At 37.8% G+C, this 20,446-nt stretch overlaps 1 protein-coding gene across 1 annotated transcript in view; it reads left to right on the forward strand.

Moving 5' to 3' along the window:
* The window catches only part of LOC122814881, a 1,525,389-nt gene that overhangs the window by 892,942 nt on the left and 612,001 nt on the right, over positions 1 to 20,446 (forward strand). The window contains exon 17 of the mRNA XM_044087155.1: positions 19,985 to 20,096. Within this exon, the coding sequence (XP_043943090.1) occupies positions 19,985 to 20,096 (112 nt within the window). The remainder of the gene's footprint in view (positions 1 to 19,984; positions 20,097 to 20,446) is intronic.

The following is a 20,446-nucleotide window of genomic DNA, read 5'->3' on the forward strand; positions in this document are numbered from 1 at the left end:
TATATATGTGTGTGTGTTTATGTGTGTAGATGGCTAAATGGAGGAGTGTGTGTGTGACTACAATCTGTTGAGTGGGGTGTTTGATGTATACATAGAGTATATGTGTGTGTGTGTGTGTGTGTGTGTGTGTGTGTGTGTGTGTGTGTGTATGTGTGTGTGTGTGTGTGTGTGTGTGTGTGTGTGTGTGTGTGTGTGTGTGTGTGTGTGTATGTATGTGTGTAGATAGCTCAATGGAGGAGTGTGTGTATGACTGCAATCTGCTGAGTGGGGTGTTTGATGTATACAGAGAGCATGTGTGTGTGTGTGTGTGTGTGTGTGTGTGTGTGTGTGTGTGTGTGTGTGTGTGTGTGTATGTGCAGATGTTGGTGAGTGCACTCACGTATTTATTTGTGAGGGTGGGGAGGCTTCCATATCTCTCAGTTACCCCTGAACTAACGAGAATTGACTGCAATATGGAGTGGGGCAATAAACACCAGGGGCACTTTTTAAATATCAGTGAAATCTCTTAAACAGCCATGGTGGTACAGCGGTAGCGTTGTTGCCTCACAGCAAGAGGTTCTCCTGTTCGATTCTTGGCTGGAGTGCCTACTGTGTGGAGTCTGCATGTCCTCCCCGTGGTCGAGTGGCCTCCGAAAGACATGCGTGAATAGCCATGACTTTGGTGAAAGTTGGGCATTGGGCTGGCAACTCGGCACCATAAAAATCTACTGCCAATCATTAGCGGATCGGAGTTCCGCTGTGGCAACCCCTAACTGGGAAAAGCCAAAAAGATAAACAAGTGAAATCCCTTAAACAGTTTTTGTAGCAAGAAGCTGCAAATGAAACTTAAGTATTAAACGCTAATGTCTTGCATTATTAATCGAATGTAAGGGTGAGGAGAAAAAACAAGGTAGTGTGAAAGGCAAAGTCATGGATATTTGGTGATATTTTGTGCAGTTGAAAGGTATGAGGATGTGTCCATGTGTGTGAGTTTAAATACCTGGTTTTCACAATTGTGCTAGTAGGCCCTTTTTGCCTCAACATTGAAGCTCACATCCGGAATGTTTTTTTTTTTTTTTTTTTAACATTTATTTTCATCTTATTTTCTTTAGCTCATTATGATAAAGACTTTTTGTACAACTCTTATTTTTTTAAAGATAATTTCCATAAAGATTATAAAAATACATTCCTTAAACTGAATATCTTTCGAATATAAACTAAATAAATATAGGCTGCGAATGAGTTCCTAAGGGATCCTTTGTTTAGTATAACTCAGTCTGAAAATATCCTATACATTTCTACTGTCCATTTATAGTTTTGTAGTCAAATTTAGATCCAGGCAATGAGACAGCTATATATTATTCAGTAATATTATATGATCTATGGAGACATACACTAGCGAAAGAATAAAAATTCTCTAATATGTGCAGTGTATACAATAAGTATAGACTGGCTAGACATTCTTGCTAACTAATTAAGCTTATTAGATACAAATACTGCTTTGCATAACTAACTTCAGAGAACACTGTCTGGCTAACAAACCATCTCTGAATCAAACAGTAAACAAATGGAGACTGAGGAAATCAAACCCAGGATTACAGGATAAAGCTCCTAAATAGCCTGCAACCTTAATCCTCGGTGTCAAAATGTCAGTGCAATGCAGTCTCTTTACCTGCCTTTTAATGCCATGCATTTATGGCTCTGCCACTTGTTCACTTGTAAAGCAAGTAATATTTATCTTTTATTTGGGCATCTGATTCTATCTCTCTTTCAGAGCAATTCTCTATCTGTACCAAACTGCATTACAAAAGTACAGGGATGCTAATGATCACCATACAAGGCATACATTAGGAATTGTTCTTTCATAAAACGGAAGGTAAATAATCACAGCACTCGTCTTAAGAAGGTAATGTAATCTGACATAATGGTGACATTCAATAGAAAGTTGTGCAATAAATACGATCGTATACCATCGTACTTGGTTGGGATGGCAGAGGAAGCCATATGCTATAATTGACTTCTGCTCATTCACTCCTATCAAAAATATTCATAATTCAGTTGTTCAGCTTTAGCTGCTTGATTGTCTAATTGTACTTTTTTATTAGACAAGACACATACAAATAAGAAATTGTTGCTTCTGTGTGTGTCTCTTATGAGCAGTGCAGACCTGCTCAGATCTGCTCTGAGCTACAACAGAATGGCATTAAATATACTAATCCCAAGGATATTGCCAATATCCTGGCAGATCAATTTAGTGCCAACTTCACCCCCCTCTCACCCTCTAAAGGGTCCATCTCAATACCAAAAGATTGCCAAATTCCGGTAATCACGGCCACACAGGTAGAAACCGCACTCTCCAAAGCTAAGAATACAGCATCCATGGGACCAGATGACATCCCAGGCTGAGTACTACATGAACTACAAAATGAACTGGCACCTCACCTAAGTGTCATGTTTAATCATAGCCTCACCTCAGGCTTTGTGCCCACTGAGTGGTGCACAGCTACAGTTATCCCACTCCACAAGGGGGGAATCCACCTTGGATCCCGGGAACTACCGTCCCATCAGTCTGACAAGCCTGATCTGCAAAGGCATGGAATGCATTATCATGGAACTTATAAACAAAGACATTGGCAGCCTTCAAACACTGGACCCCACCCAGTTTGGGTTTGTGAAGGGCCGATCTTGTCTCCTGAATCTGATTGACTTCTTCGAATCAGTCTCCAGAGCTGTGGATGAGGGTAAGGCAGTCCACACACCCTATCTGGACTTTGCCAAGGCCTTTGACACCATCCCCCAGTCTGGAATCATAGATAAACTTACTAAGCTGGGCAAAAATCCCTACGTCACTCGATGGGTTGCCAACTGGCTTACTGACAGAACCCAGAATGTAAAAGTAGCCGACTCCAAATCTACTTCTCTGAAGTACAGGCCAACACTAAGGGACTCTGGCTAACAAAGTTTGCAGATGACTGCAAACTGGGAGCCATTACTGAATCGCCAAATGATGTGGATATTCTACAAAAGGGCCTTACAGAAACAGATGTCTGGTGCCAGGAAAGTTGCCAACTGTACAGAATTTTTCCGGATTGTCTGGAAATAAAGACTGTTGTCTGGTTGTCCGGATTTCACAGTGTAAATCCAGAAATTATTTTTTGCAGGCTCGCAGCAGTTGAAAAAAAAAAACTTGACTGGTGCCTGCAGAGTCCGACTGCTGAAACATCAGCGAGTTACACACTACATAGGCACCTAACCTTATTGCATGTTGTATGCAACCATATATGCATGCATAGACAAATGTGGTATGAGTGTGTGTGTGTTTGTGTGTGTGTGTGTGTGTGTGTGTGTGTGTGTGTGTGTGTGTGTGTGTGTGTGTGCGTGTCTGTCTAGAGAACTATTACTAGTTCTGTTACTCGTGTAACTAACTCAGAGTCCGATTCTGAATGAACTCATGTTAAACATCATGCAACTCAAATGCCTAACCGTTTTCCACGATTTCTTAGGCATATTTTTGGGAAAGGCTGTCCATGTGTTCAGAGAGTGGTGGATGGATTCTGCTTTTTCTGTGTATGCCACCGCTTTACACAAAACCTAAAAACTGGCAGTTCCTGTTTGCGACCTCAATAGCTAAAGCAGTTAGAAATGCACGAAGGAGGAGATTCTGTGCTTTCCAAAATTTTGGTACTAGGCTATCAGGAGGGTGGACTCCGTAAAAGCAGCTCTTGAGCCCCAATACAACAACAGACACTTGTTTTCTCTTCGCTTCCTTTGACTCTGGAGTACACTAGTCTGATGAGGTGTGTGGGGCTTTGCTGGGTTCATACAGCTCACACACTGACACACAATTCATGCAAATCTAGTCAGCCTGTACAGTAACCAAACTGAAGCATTTATTATACAAATGAAATGGCTATTAAAACAGTCTTATTGCTAGTCAGCTTAGCTAAAATGTTGCCACCTCTTCCAACTTCATCTAAACTCCCTCAACTTGCAAATTCTTATTTTTCTGCTGCAATTTAGTCTCAGCGTGAAATGTAGAGCAACTTACAATTACATGCACTTGCCCTGCTTCCACAAGCTTCTCTCCGGTGGGTCAATATGGGGTCCTTAGCCGGCTTACACCACGTCTACAATCTACATTTGCATTTGCAACTTGCATTATGTATTTATATGACATTTCCCCTGAAGCTGATTGGTTAATCTCAGTTTGCAAGTGAAAGGTGAGATAAGCAATTACCACTGATTCAGCACCGCGCCAGAATTGAAGAAAGCAAACTGAAATCCTACAGTTTGACAGCTCCTGAGATGGTGAGACCTCACAAGAGTGAAGGTGACTGTCTGGAAAACAACAAAAGGGAATTAATTATCTTTTAGGTGGGAAGAAGACGGGGAAGAAGTCAAGTCTGTAGAAGAAGTCAATTATTGTAGGTAAGTAAGTACAGTGGATACATTACAGACAGAGAAGAAATAACTTTCATTGCATATTTACAGAAGGTATAATAAAAAAACAATAAATAAAAATACAGAAATGCAGTTAATGCACTGCACAGAGCATTATTAATGGAATGGTGATCGTTTTCATAGTACTTTCCTTTGAATTGTACAGTCAGTATCAGTAGTAGTAGTAAATGTGTGACTATACAGAGACAGACAGATTCTAAGTTTATAGACTGATAGCAGTGTGGAAGAGTGGAACACTGCGGAAAGTATAGTGAAGCTGAAAACCAGTGGGAAAAAGGGAGAAGAAGATATGGCAGTCTAGAGTTTAGCTGAAATGTAAAAGAAAGCATAACATTGGTGGTATGTTTGTAGTTGTAGAATTTTATCCTGGGAAAGTGAAAGAGCACAGTAAGGAATCCAAATGTAGGCATTGTGTGTTAGTTGTGATTTGAAGGAGTTTAAATTGTCAGGTTGAGGGAGAGAGAGTGAGTATAGTGAGTTTCCTGCTGCGTTGATTTGGATTACAAATAGCTGTTTCTTTCTTTTGTGGAGCATAGAATTCTGCTTGTAAAGTAGTGCTCGATAATGCCATTTACAGTCTCAGAAGGCATGGGTAGTTTTTTGGTTTGTTAATGGGATTATGCATTGTTTGTCGCTAATTTAGCTCAATCCAGTCTGTTGTTGTAAGACTGCACAATGGTGTAGTTGTCAGTGAGATGACAGCAGTACAGAAGGAAGATAAGATTAAATTAATAATTTAAAATACTAAAATACATTAAATTAATAATTTAAAATACTAAAATAGAAATCAAAATAAGATACTAAAAATAAAGTAAGAAAAAAATTTAAAGTTTTTTCTACAGCAGAAACAAAACAAATACAACAGGAAAAGACACAGTAGAAATACGGAATATATAACAAGCAGTACTATAAACAGATAAAAAGGCACACATAAAAAAAGTTACTACCAGCCATCACCAATGTATCTATGTATGCCATACACTTAACATTTATAGTTTTATAGGGCAGATAGAGATGTATACGGTGGTGAGCTATGTAGACAGTTATGTAAATAGCAATGACATATTGTTGCACATAATGTTTTACCCATTTAGTGGGTTTGTTGTTCAGCAGTGTGATTTAGCGTATGTATTGGAAGAAGCTGTTATGGTTACAGCAAGATGATTCAAGCATTATCAAGTTCTTGACAGGTAGTATCAGCGGACAGCAGACAACATATTTTCAGTATTAAGCAGAATAAAGTATTACGTACTTTCAGCTCATCTAAGCATAAAGAAAGATCATATGACATGTCCAATGTAATGGGAAGCAGAGGGTTGCCACTTGCCACCTTTTCAAATGCCCAAGGTTGGACATTTTTTGTAGAAACATGAGATTTTGCAGGAAAGAAACATACCCATGGGTATGTTTTGTTGTTCCATGGCTGTGTAAATACAAAATCTTACAGTTTACAGCCAGAAAAAAGTAAGAAATGTAAGTTGCAGTTAATAAAAATAATGTGAGAGAGAGACTAATGATTCCAAACATTATTAAGCAAAATTTTGTATTTTGGGTACCAAAATTACATGCCTTTTTTGCTTTCACGTACATGTCCAGAATTTTTGACATGAAAAGTTGGCAACCGTATGTGCCAGAGCCATGGGCTCAAGCTTAATACCAAGAAATGTATAGTTATCCCCTTTGGAAAAAAACATGTACCCATGAATTACCACATACGTGGCAGTACACTAAACATCGAAAGTGTGATGAGAGACTTAGGGACACAGGTGGGCAGTGGTCTCACTTTCGATAACTACATCGCCACAACAGTCATGAAATCCTTCTATGTGGCACACCTCATCACTAAGGGTTTTTCATCCAGAAAAAAGGAGGTAATTGTCCCACTGTACTCATCCTTCATTAGACCAATTATAGAGTATAATGCCATGTTTGGTATGTACCTCACAAGACATCTGCAACAGCTGGAAAGGCCACAGAAATGCCTCACTAAAAGAATCACAGGCCTAAAGCAAATGTCATATGCTGACCATCTAAAAAAACTCCAGCTATACTCTGTGGCATATTGTCTACTCAGAGGTGATCTCTGCTTAACATACAAGGCATTGTCAAACCCTGAGCTGTTGGACATGCTCCACTTAAAGAAATCCCAATCTCTCAGAGCCACACGCTCCAGGGATCTAAACCTTGTCATCACAATGAACAAAACATGCTGGAGGGATAGGGTCCTGACCCAGAGACTCCCCATACTCTAGAATACACTGCCCATACATGTCAAGCAGAGCGCCTCCTTGGTCATCTTCAAAAGGAACCTTGATGATTGGATGGGAGATAGGAAATTCACCCCGGGGATCATGTCAGTCGCCCTGCTAGACAGGGGTCCAGAGAAGTAAATATTGTGGGAAGAAATATCCAGGGAATTGTTATGGCTAGGCTTGTATAGGCCCTAGGGCCGATAGCCTAGTACCAACCTATGAAAAAAAGAAGGAGTCAGTGGACCCAATTCCAAAAGCCTTGCTCACAGTGTAAATGACCAATTAGAGTGAGAGCAGGTCTTTTAGAATCTGCCCCCTGGTGTCAGACTGTTTATAGATAGGCCTAAGTCACACTGGGAGCAAGACTTTCAGAATGAGGGCAAACTTACAGTGAGAGCAACTCTTTTAGAATCTGGTTCATTATTTATACTGTATATCATTGCCTGAGATATGGTGACTTTTAAGAGACAGAATAATCAAGCCTGAGAGGTATGGGGGGCAAAGGTGCAGGGTGTAGTTGCTTAAAATACATATAATTTGCTCGTATTACTAACCAGTTCACATGCGTTTAGTGAGGTTCTAACTAACAGAGCTCATGCAATATCAAGAAATGTTATGACCGTGGGTTACCTGAGTACATGCAGGATAAGCACAATTATTCATTAAAGAGTTGCATCACATTCATTAAGAATGGAAATGAGTAGACTAGTATTGCTTTTTATTTAAACAAAAATAAAAACAAGCCTTCTGCAAGGATGGCATCTGTTGTAATAAGCCAGGACAAGGAATATAGGACTATTGATATTAAAGATAGTTTGCATTATTAGGAACTATGCCTATTTTAAAATTCAAGAATGTTTCCAAGAGGTATAAGCTCCAAACAAGAAAAAAAACATTGTTTTAACTGAGTGGTGATTTTATAATTTTTGCTGCTTTTTCTTTCACTCTGTCAGCATGACTCCCATGTTTGTTTTATTTTTCTTTTGATTGTGAATGGCTCTGCTTAACTGTTTAATTGCTTTTGGACTTTATTTTATTGTTGAGCGAACAGTAAGTTTATTGATTTTTGAATTTGCTTATGTTTCTATCTCTGTGTATATTGGTGAGTGGTTATTCTCCTTTGTAAGCTGTTGAAGATCTTAACAAAAGCATCAGGATTTGATAAAGGATTGTGTGGTGCTGCCTGTCATTTACTTATATTATGGTGTTTTGGGTTTTGGGATCACTGAATATAGTATTTTTTTTTTTTTTTTTTTTTTTTGCTACCTGCACTTTTTCTGTGACTGTACTTCTATTTGCCTATTCTCTTACTCAGCAGTTGCAATAAGGTTTCATTATATACCACAACAGTTGCATCGATCTATATGATTATCAAATGTTTCTGTTTTAGATGGCCTTGCAAGATTTTGGGAACAAGGTACCTAATATGTATTTATGACATCTACCATGTGCCATGACTATCCATTCTTGAAATCTTACTTCCCAGGGAGAACAATAAGAGAAAAATGTTTCTAAACTACAATCAATATTTGTGCAAAACAAAATTTATATACAGAAATCATATACAGAAAAATTTGGAAGTCTGCAAAACAAAAATAAAATAATAATAACACTCTACAACAATATAAATACCTTCCACCTCCTCAAACATTTGTCCAGTTTTAAATCTTCAAATATTAGGGAATATCTAGGGAAAGCAGACTATTATCATGTGTCCAATTATATCCAGATATTTTTATTTCCTCTGTTGTCACCATGGACTTTGGAATGGGAGAAGCTCTGTCTGCCATCAGGGCTCTTTCCGACTGCATCTTACTCAGTAAGGTTAAAGACAATGGAACTAGTGCTACATTTGTTGTCCTCAACAAGGATTAGACCTTGTTATTTGTACCCTGCGCTTCATTATCTTCTCAGACATAGTGTTGGTGGGAAAAAACAAACTGGATTAAAAATTTCATGTCTAACAGATGCTTCCATGTCAAGGTAAGGCCTTCCCTCTCAGATTAAGCCCTCCTAATTAAAGGAGCTCCTTAAGGGTCAGTTTTCTCACTACTATTTTTCTCTAAATTTATTAATGGACTTCTAGCTAACCTTTCGACTCTAATCATATATTTTGATGATATGTTCATTTATAGATTACACCCATCTTCTATGATACAACAACTAAAAAACTTCTAAAATAGAATTTTATCCATCTTGTCACATAGCTTAATTTCACAAATCTAATTCCTAACTATAGAAAAAAGTGCTGAGGTTGTATACTTTGGAGGACAGCAACGATTATGCTGTACACCAAAAGACTATTAAATCTGAAATAAATCTACCAAAAATATTAAAACCAATAGCACATTCAGTATGTACTTTAGCTTGATCAGGGGATTCTGCCATTGGTACCACCTCCCCAAAAAAGTTTGCTTTAAAAATAAATTATGTTTTGACATAAATATGCAAAAAATCTCTTTCAGAAACTGCAGCAAAGAGCTATTTCACCTCCTTATAGAGTTACTAAAACAAACACACACACACACACACACACACACACACACACACACACACACACACACACACACTGCAAACAAATAATTTAAACATCCACAATAACAGCTGCTTAAATGCTTAGCAAGAGTGGGCTCATGTCTAGACACCTAAACAAGCAAGCACAACACTGCTCACTTAAAAGGACTGATTGGTGCCTCTTGTACAGTGGTAATAGTGTATTATTACCGTTTACATCTGGGGCAGTAATGCTCTAGCCCCATCCTAGCTACATATTTGAATTCAGGTATCTAGAGATGTAGCTGGAGGAGTTATTACACTTTCAATATCACACAGAAATGTTAAAAGCAAAAAAATTTACAAATTAGTCTCCTAGGCCTGGAAAATTTCTTGGTCTCAGAAGGTAGAGCAGCAGTTGGATAATGGATCCTACTGACACAACTTCAGTACAGCCTTATCATTTCTGTGTCCTAGAAAAAACAAACCTCCTGGCAGATAGCTTCAAATAATTGTGGTCCATAACTCTTTCCCCACATTAAGAATACCACCGTCAGGCATTAACAATAACCATATAATTTTCTGACCTGCTCCTGGGCTCACTTCTTTATAAGTTATTACATCCTTTTCCCTTTAACACATAAACAAGCTTCCAGTCCAGTACTCTCAGTGCAACCTCAGGTCACTCCCTCCAAATGTTTTATCATTCCACACACTTCATAGCAAAGTAGCTTGCAGTAACAGTATTTTTTCAGTGCTAATCCAGTGGCAGCTGGTGACTTCAAATCAAAGGAGGGCTGCAGGAGACAGCTGAATGGGTGGGGTCAATGAGAAGGGGTGTGGCCAACAAGAAAGGGGAGAGGCTATGCTCAAAACCACAAAAACTGTAACTTTAATTAAATACGCTGCCCTGGGTGCCAAACCATCATTATGAGAGTCCAATCAAGACAAAATAAAGTGTAGAAGAAAAAATATTTCAGTACATTGGCTGCATGACAGCTTACTTAATATCTAGATGGAAACAAAAAGGTTGCAAGGCATGAAAAAATAAATTACTTTTTAAATGCATTACTGGAATGCCAGTCAAAATCAAGTATAAAAAAAAAACAGCACTCAACTCAAACCACTTCTCCTTGCACTGCAGTTCTAATTATAATTTATATTCAGCTTTATAAAATTACCAAGTAGCAATCTTTGTGATACCCCCACTTGTAAAAATGTTTCTTATCCAAAAAAGACCTGCTGCCTGACAACTATCTACTTGTTTCATGGGGAAAACATGATCAAAGTAAAAAATGAACAGCAAACAAGAAACAAGCTCAAGATAAAGTGCTTAAAGGATTATTGCACAGGTTATGAACCACGCATGATAGACTGGCATTCTGTTTAGTTTACAGGTAAAGCCTGCAAAGATTTCTGCATGTCTCCAACAAAGGTAATGAGCTTCTTAAAATACTGTAATCCTGTCCTTTATTACAAATACTGTCATATGCATTTCAATACCCAAGGCTTATACGTTTAGTTATGTAAGTATTCTCTGCTTGGCAACAAAAGAAAGGCTTTCAATTTTGGAAATCATTTAACAGTATGCTTATTAAAGCTTACTTGCATCTTACAATTGCAGACAAGCTTACCTGATGGTCATTAAAGCATTGCTACTTAAACACAGAGCAACAGGCCCTTTCTGAATAATAATAAGCATAAATCAACAGTATAAAAATATGGCAGAAACCAGAACATTCTGCAAAAACAAGGACAGATGAAAAGCCGCTGTAGTACTTGTGTCTACCTTGGATGGGGGATACTTAACACCTTTACACTGCATAAATGCTCCTTGCCTTGCTTGGACACATCCAGAGTCACTACATGGGGGAGTGGGGTGCAACAAGTATGTCACAATTTGAAATGTCTCTGGCTGACTGTGATGGCCCTGACACATTTGTCATACCTCTCAACCTCAGAGCAAGAAATCTGGACAAAGCCATACATAGAAGTGGGACAAAGGCCCAAAAATAAGGACAATTTTTAAATATTGCTCTTATAAACTTAGAAAGAAAATTAGTATGAATTTTCTGAAGGGTATGAAATCTGAAACTCAAATGTCTGTCATTATTTTCTACCTTCAGTCTTTAATGATTTGCCACTAATTTTATGAAAAACAGACCAAAAATATGATCCAAAAATATAAAAGAGCCACACAATACACAGCTGGGAACCTGTCAAAGAATATCACTTTTTTAATATTAATACTGCTAACTTGAGCAGCTGACAAAATACACAAATCTACATACATTTCTGAAATAAAAGTAATCTATTACTTCTGCAATGATTTGGACTTAATTTGAAAGTTTTATTTTGCCTTTTACAGTGCAAACACTTCTGCTAAACAAAGCAATGCAGTCTCACAATGAAAACAGACTTAGCATTAAAACTTCTCTGCCCTTGAAACTCACATTCATTGAAACAGCATTGAAACCCACATTCAAAGAAAATACATTTTGCCAGTGGTAGGTAAAGATTAAATTTGGGTTTGGGCTGTTTTCAAATCACAGGCCCCTTGTACACAAAACATTCACATGCTCTTTCATACTCCTTCCTGATTGTATTAAATTATATTCCTTGTACAATACAGTACAGGTTTAGAGGGCATTTTAAATTTATTGTTTTCAGTAAACAATGAAACAAAATGCATGCACCAATAATGACAAAACTGCCCAATTCAGAACATTGCCATCATAAAAGTCTATTCTAACTTCTACAGTCCACCAGTATCAGTAAATATGCACAATCTCTGAAGAAGTAGTAAAAGTCATCCAAATAATTCCACATTAAAGAAATCTGTAACTAATGAAGAGGTTGCTGCTAGAAAACAACTTTAGATTTCATTATTTCATCTACAAATAAAGTGCTTGTTGCCCTTGAGGAATAAGTTGCCAATGCTACACTAAAAACATGATAAGCTAGTAATATTGCAATAGGGAATGGATGGCAAACTGATAACAGGTTCATAGTTACTAGGTATCTTCACCAAAAAGGAGTACAGCATCCACCCCCTTTGCAACACAGTACAGTAATGCATCTCCCTACTATGGGAGTAGAACCTACAGCCTTCTGCATCACATGCAAGTACACTACCTGTTGTGCGATTAACAATGTAAGCAGACTCAGCATAAGCAGCACTAAACTTTTACTCCCCTGCGGCTCTCAGCTTCTTGTAAAATCTACTCAACACTCAGATGTATTTCTGAACTTTGCAGCACAAGAAATCTGGAAAAAGCCAAAATTTATTGGGGGGGGGGGCAAAAGCCCAAAAAACAGGGACAAATTTTAAACATTGCTTGCATAATGTTGGAAAGTTGCTAGAATAAAATGCTGTGTTGCCACCATATATTTCACTGCCAAGTCTTGAACCCAGGACCCTGTGCAAAACAGTCAAAGCAACATACCACTATGCCAAATAAGCTGTTTTTGTGAATGACAAGAAGACTGAAACTTAAATAGCTACCATTTAGTGAATTCCGTTCTCACCATAGCTGTCAACCTCTTAGCCCAAAACACCTGAACAAAGCCAATAATGGGGGAATACAGTCCCCAAACATATTAAGTGAATTCAGTTCTTACCATAGCTCTCAACCTTAGCACAACAAACCTGGAAAAGCCAATAATGGGGAATATAGTCCAAAAATAGGGACATATTTCAAATATCCATCTAAGAAACTTAGAAAATTGCTAGAATAAAAGGTTGTGTGTTACAATGTCCTTTCTGAAGAATATGAAGTCTGAAATTCAAATGCTTGTCATTTTTATTTATTTAACATTTGTTAACCAGGAAAGTCTGACTTGGAACAAAAGCCAATTTTCAGCAGAGGTCCAGGGAGAAACACTCCAGACACATGTCTTTGTAAGATGAGAGGTCCACTGGAGGAAACCCACACAAACACAGGGATGACATGCAGACTCAACAAAGAAGGCACCCCAGCCAAAAATCAAACCAAAGAACCTGTAGCTGTCAGGCACCAATACTACCACTGCACCATTGCACTACTGACTTTGCAAGTACACAAAACTACAGAAACCAGACATTTTATGAGGAGCAGAACGGAACAAATATGAGGGAAAAATCTGCAAATTCTTACAAATGGTGGTGGGTAGGGAATTCCGGCTCTTGCCACCTGGCCCAAGGTATAGGGTTCAAGCTTGTTCTCTACCCACCACCATATAGCACCTGGGGCATCACACACACACACACACACACACACACACACACACACACACACACACCCACACACACACACACATTCCTTACCTCAAAGTCTTTGTAATCTGTCCATTGTATTCCTTCCTTACAAGTCCATCTCCAAGCAAGCAGTAAACATCGTATCCACATAATATCCAAGCAAATTCTGTACAATGAACACGTATCTTCTGTTGTAGCAAGTCCTTCCATCCAAAGCCCATGACGAAAAGACATCCTTCCTGCAAGAGCAGGCTGGGTGCTACCCAGCCTGTGGACACTGCAGTCTGATTCCCCTTCAAGTCTATGCAGTTACAACTGCATATCCTTCTGGGATAGTGCTGCTGAATGCTCTCTTTGTAATCTTGACTGGTTATACAGTCTGGATTCTGTGCGCATGCTCCAGACTTGTTCACCAGCAGTCCGGAAATGCCGCGCATGTGCGATGCGATGTTCAGTGACTCATTTTATTTTTTATTTCCTTTTTATTTTTCTTTTATTTTATATTTTTCTTTTTTGTTTACAGATGGGGGGCTGCAGTCCTCCAGCCCAATAGCACGAGCCACCCCTGTGCTAATCCCAAACACACTGGGAATCCCTGCTTGGCTCATGGAAAGTATTGAGACATGCCCATTGATTCAATCATACCTCTCAGCCTGGAAACATCAAAAATCTGGACAAGGCCCATGAAAAATAGGTACAAATCTGTATTAACATAAAACTTGCATACATAATTAAGTAACTCCACCAACTCCAATGGGATTGTGGGATACCAACTTTCAAATGCAAATTGAAGAACAGACAACCAAAATATGGCACCAGAGTCCCCCTACAGCCATTCCAATGTACCATTAGCTGGCTATTTTGCCCCATTTACCATAAATACTAATGTATGCATACTGTTTTACTTCTACAATGATTTAGAATTTATTTTTACATTTTATAGCACAATGCACAAACACTAATAGATATCTGCTAAACAAAGTAACACTGTCTCACAATGAAAATAGACATGGCATTAAAACATCTCTGCCCTTGAAAATCACATTCATTGAAACAGCATTGAAATCTATACCACATCCAAATAAAATGCATCTGGATTACCTTTGGGCTGTTTTCAAATCATAGGCCCCTGGCTTGCACACAAAACAAGAAATTTACATGCGTTTTTTGATACATCTTTATGACTTTATTAAATTATATTCCTTGTATAATACAGCACACTTGTTAGACTTGTTAGAGCACATTTTAACATTTATTGTTTGAACATTTTTCCAGTAGGCAATGAAACAAAATGCATCAACCAATAATAACAAAACTGCCCAATTCAGAACATTTCCATCATAGAAGTCTACTTCCACACAATACATGCAGCACTATAGGATTTCTTACTCTCATCTGTATCTTCTGGTTCCCTTAAGTGAAATATTTTTGAGTAGTACAGATGCTTTCAGGGTTCAAATAGCGTCAATATACTTTTGGAGAGTTGGATCTATTAATCTCCTGCATCACTTCCCTGATTTGCATGAGAATATATAAGTGCAAAATATCCTCCTATGCCCAAGTTCCAGCAGTATATATTCTGAGTACTAGTTGGTCTGAGACAAGCTCCAACTAACTTTTACTGTCAGGTATCCATATACTAAAACTATAAAAGGAAAAATAAAAAAATACTGCACTAATTTCAAGACACCTGTTTTCAAAAGTTTGAAAATATTCTACTGCAAGGAATTGTATATGCTGAGATCAGGGTGATGTGCTTAAAAGACCATTACTAGTCAAGTGGGAGTCTCTAAAAAGCTGGAAATGACAATTTCCCCTTGAAACTGTAGTCATCAGTGTCAGCATCATGGCCCCCTGCCATCCATCTTTCTGACAGGAATAGGTACATTATGAATAGGGTATGGTGTTGGGATGGAGATGTAGGTAAATTTAAGGCTGTTGTTGTAATAAACTTTGATGTTGTCTAAGATCAGCAATCACACTCAGGCTAGTAATGGTCTGGCAGGGTATTATCTGTAGCAATTTTATAAGACTTGTCCCATATAAAATATGCATGAAATGCAAACTGTGTGCAAGGATGGGCAAAATTTACAGAGGATGGGAAAAGTTTGGGTGAGTAGTGGGAGCTGTGGCTAGCACTGGACAATGAAGTATTTAGGAGTACATGAAATGTTTCAATGGCTGACAGTAGCATTTTATGTTTATATTTATATGTCGAACAGTGGCAATGTCAGGAGCCAATAAAAGGCTTGGAGGCTACGAAAAAAAAAGTGTGCAGTTTTATTACAACAAATTGCCGGTGTTGCCCTCATCTTCAACCCCCTGGTTCCCATTTTTACATGGGGTTGAGGTGTCACATCAACATGAGTCAATTTGACTAAACCATCTAGATCCAATGACTATACCACCAAGTGTCTAGCTCTTTTGTGTATCACTAATTAATATCAAGGAGTTCAGAATAAAATCTGATACTAATGTCTGAATGATTGAAATATTGATATGCATGTTACACATTACTTGTGGTCATTTATAAGGCATAACCAAAGTACAATTTTGCATACAAAGTACAATGCATCCTGGGCTAAATGACAATGCATACTTTGACATTGTATCTTTCTCTTTGCTATCCAGTCAGCACAAATACTTTTAGTGCATATAGAGTACAAAGCAATCATAAGCCATGCTTTAATGTGTGTGAGCTACTCTGTATTTCTGTATCTCTGTGCTATGAATGGGAAACAACACACTTTGAACCATAACTGAAGCTATTTCAGTTGTTATAATACTGACATTTCAATTCAGAACTCTCTCACCTAGTGTGACAGTTGCCACAGAGTTGGAATGCATGTTACAAGACAGAGATCTTACAGTACTTTTTTGTAAACGTGTTTATTGAATTATCATTTGTGACACAAGCACATTTAAAATTTATATAAAAAAGTAATCGAATTGTATCACCAAGTTAAAAGTAACAAACATTATGCTTCACATATATTGCTATATATCATGTAACCTAAGCAACATTACATAAATTATTCAATTCCTACCCCCTTCTTTAAACAAGAAAAATCTTTATTAAACTATCACTTACAACATAACCAATCATATATTTATATAAATGATAACAAAGCACAGCAGCACAATCCTATGCAACCATTTTAAATCACAAACCATACTGATACTCCCATTTGCAAACATTGTGCATTACTTCGAATATACCCAATCACTTTTAGTCAGACATTACATGCAAGCAGTGTGTGTTAATGTCTAATTAATCCCTGCCCAGTGGTATTATGAAGCCCGATACTGCAAGAGGAGGGCCACAACACCCCTGGAAGGGTGTTAATTACATATTAACACACACCCTGGAGGGCATTATTGCGCTTAGAGAATGGGCTCTGTAAAATTGTTGTGTTTTGCTTGCTTATTTATTTTTTTAAGTGCTATATATTTTTTTTACATATTTTTAATGTAAAATAGTTCCTCTGCCTAATGTTTCAGACTTGCTGTAGTATATGTTAATGGTGTTGGAGGAAGCATTTTATATCAAACATATATAAAAAATAATACTGCTTAAAAAATAATAAACAAGTGAAACACAGCAATTTTACATACAGCCCATTCTCTTTCCCATACACACATAGAGTCTCTTCTGGTTTCACACACAGATATATAAGCAGAATCTCCTGTTCCTTCATACACACATTCACAAGATCAGTCTCACTCTCTCTCGATCTCTGTCTCACACACACACACACAAGATTGGTCTTGCCCTCTTTCTCAGTCTCTCACCATCTCCAGCAGCTTTCACACACACATTCACACACAAGTTTGCTGTCACTCCCTCTCGATCTCTCTCTCTCTCTCACACACATACAGTCTCCTCTGCTTACATACATGCATTCAGTCACATCACTCTCACTTTCACTCTCACTCCCTCAATTTGTCTCTCACACACACACACACACACACACACACACACACACACACACACACACGCACACACAGTCTCTCTCTGCTTTCATGCATGCCTGCACACACATGCAGACAGAAATATAAACACACATTTTTCTGTTTCACTCGATTGATTACTCTCTCTCTCTTACTCTCATACACACTCACACACACACTTTATTTTAATTTTTTTCTTTTTTATTTTACACTCGCTAAACAGCAAAAGCGCTCTTTAGTGAGTGTAAAATAATGTCTCACTCGCTCTCACTTTCACTGACATATCACATGTACACTCAAACACAGTCATAAACACACACACACGCACACACACACACACACACACACACACACACACACACACACACACACACACACACACACACAAACACACACAAACACACACACACAAACACCCCAACCTTTTTTTAGTTGGCTTCTTTTTTATATTTTACAATCACTAAATAACAAAATGCCTGCTTAGAGAGTGTAAAATAATGGTGGCTATTCCTTTTTCTCAGTCCAAGTTCCGTGGCAGCTTGATATGCTGCCGTGAAACAGCGGACTGATTCTTCTCAGCGGGCATTACTTGTACAGTAATACCCTGCTGGAGAATGCTCATTCTCCAATCAGGATACTGATGTACAGCTTGCCCATTGTCTAAAACTCATTTAAGTCCTGCCTTCTTTTAAACCTCATTCTTCCCGTGTATGTATTCTACCCACAATACCCATTTTTTCTATGTAGTTTGCTCCTACCTTTTCCTAATGATCTCAATTCCAGTTGTTTTATCTCTGTTACTATATTCACTACTTCTAATATAGTTGGTTTAAATTTTGATTTCCATTTTGTAGTAATTGCTTTTTTGGCAGCCACCATAATTAAAGAACTGCTCATTTTTGTTTAATACATGATACTGACAAAGTCACATTACCAAACATTGCTCCCAAGTCAACTCGTAAGGATATTTGTGTCCACTGGGCTTCATCTTAAGTGGTTTAAATTAATAATTACTGCTAAACTCTGGAGAGCATTTCGAGGTTCTGCACAAATGGTGTGCAAGATCTGAACTAGCTGTTTACTGATTTCCTTTTCTCTTTAAATATATTTATGGCATGCTTTGTCTAGACAGCCCACAATCTAATATTATGCAGTAAGTTTTCTAACTAAAGCTTTACTTTATTTATACTTTATTGACTAGAATAATCCCACTCGGCCAGCTGCCCTTTTTCAGGGGACATCCAAGGTGGTAATCATGCTGACCAAGGGATATCCAGCCAGGGTACCAGGGAACTTCTACCCTTTTCAAAAAGTGCTATGGGATTTTTTGCATCCATTCAAGCTACCACCAACGCATGCATTTGGGACTTGAGTTAGACATCTCATCCAAAGGATATCACCCTCAGGAATGCAGCACCCCCTCCTTCCCTTCCTTCCTTCCTTATGCTGCATTGCAGCATGAGTAGTATAACATGTATCCAAGTGACTGAGGTGGGAAAAGAACCCACAGCCTTCTTATCTTTCAGAACCAAAGACAGGTGTGTGACTTACAGGGCCACCACCACCTTTACCATGCTACCAGCAATAAGTATGAGTACTATGAGTACTCTGAGTGGTTACTGCCTCCTAGTGCTATTCACAATGTAACTGTGATAAATTCCTGTAGCATAATATCTCAATCTTGACAAGACTGAGTGTTTGAAATCTATTTCTAAACAAAATGTTGTTCTATCTGCTGTGTATTTGTCTAAGAAACAACATTTCAATATTTTAAAATGTTTGTCTGTTTGGGTAGTCACAGTTTGCCAGTAGCACAGTATGGGTCACTACAAAGTGTGTTTAATAAATCTGCAACAAAGACTTTAGTCTTTATTATCCAAAATGGGAAAAAGTGTTCACTGGAAGCATTACTATGATTGTTGGGAAACAGAGGCAGGCTAATCATCTTTGTGGATAATCATATGGAAGCTGAAATTAGGATTGCTTTTTACAGGGCATATAAATAACATGGCACAGACTTTAAAAGCAATTGTAAGAACTGTGGCCTGATTTAACTATACTACTTTACTAGGCTCTGAAAACAGGTAGGATAAAATTATGCATATTAGTTTGGCAATTAGCATACAGAATCATCTGGGAGTTAGCATTAAAGATTGCATACTAGTTAGAGGAACACTGCTTCTTGTAGTCCAGGTTACAGTGCTCTATTCCTCTAGCTACTAATATGACTCAATGCAAGTCACTTTATGAGAAACAGCACACTTTTGTCCATTGGACTTTCCAAGTTAACAAATGAATAAAATCAAAAACAAACAAACAACAAAACATTTAAGTTACACAGACTGGATAATGCATATGGTAAATGTCACTTATTTCAATATAAATATTTAATGACATATGCTGCAAGTTTTGTAATTAATAGCAAAGCTCTATGCCAGATTAGTATCTGCTAACAATACACGATGATGCATATTATGTAGTAAACTGAGAACAAATCATCTGCCTGTAAATTTTAGTACAATAAATGTAATTTCCAAAGCAACTGCAATTGCATAGTTTGCATTGGTTCTCACATGCTGTTTTTGTTTTATTTGTATTTTGTGTTCTTTAGCAACAAACAAGATGGAAGACACAAGTACCCTAACCTTAATCCATATGATTTTATTGGCGATTTTCTTTGTTCTGGTATTTCTCCTTTTGGTCATTGCTATCATAATTTGTAGGTAAGTTTTGTCATTGCCATGTATTTGTTACATTATGAAAAGCCTTGATTTGCTAAAATTTTGATTACCTTATGCCAGAAATACTGTTTTATTTTCTAAATAAAATGCCATATCAGAAATTTCTGAGGGAAAAAGATGGCCAATGACTTTAAAACTAATATTAATGTGTGTAATTATCATTTCATTAAATAGTTCTCTATCCTGCATTTTCTTGCATAAGGTCAAAAGTAAATTTGGTATATACCTCTTAACCTATGTATTTGGTTATGATTAGTTGACAAAGTACACTTGGCTGCATGGTGGAGTGGAATAAAGTCCTAACTATAGCTCAGATGATCTATGCTTGTCTA

This window comes from Protopterus annectens, chromosome 1.part1 (assembly GCF_019279795.1).
Source record: "Protopterus annectens isolate FY-2018-M chromosome 1.part1, PAN1.0, whole genome shotgun sequence".
Classification (NCBI taxonomy): Eukaryota; Metazoa; Chordata; order Ceratodontiformes; family Protopteridae; genus Protopterus; species Protopterus annectens.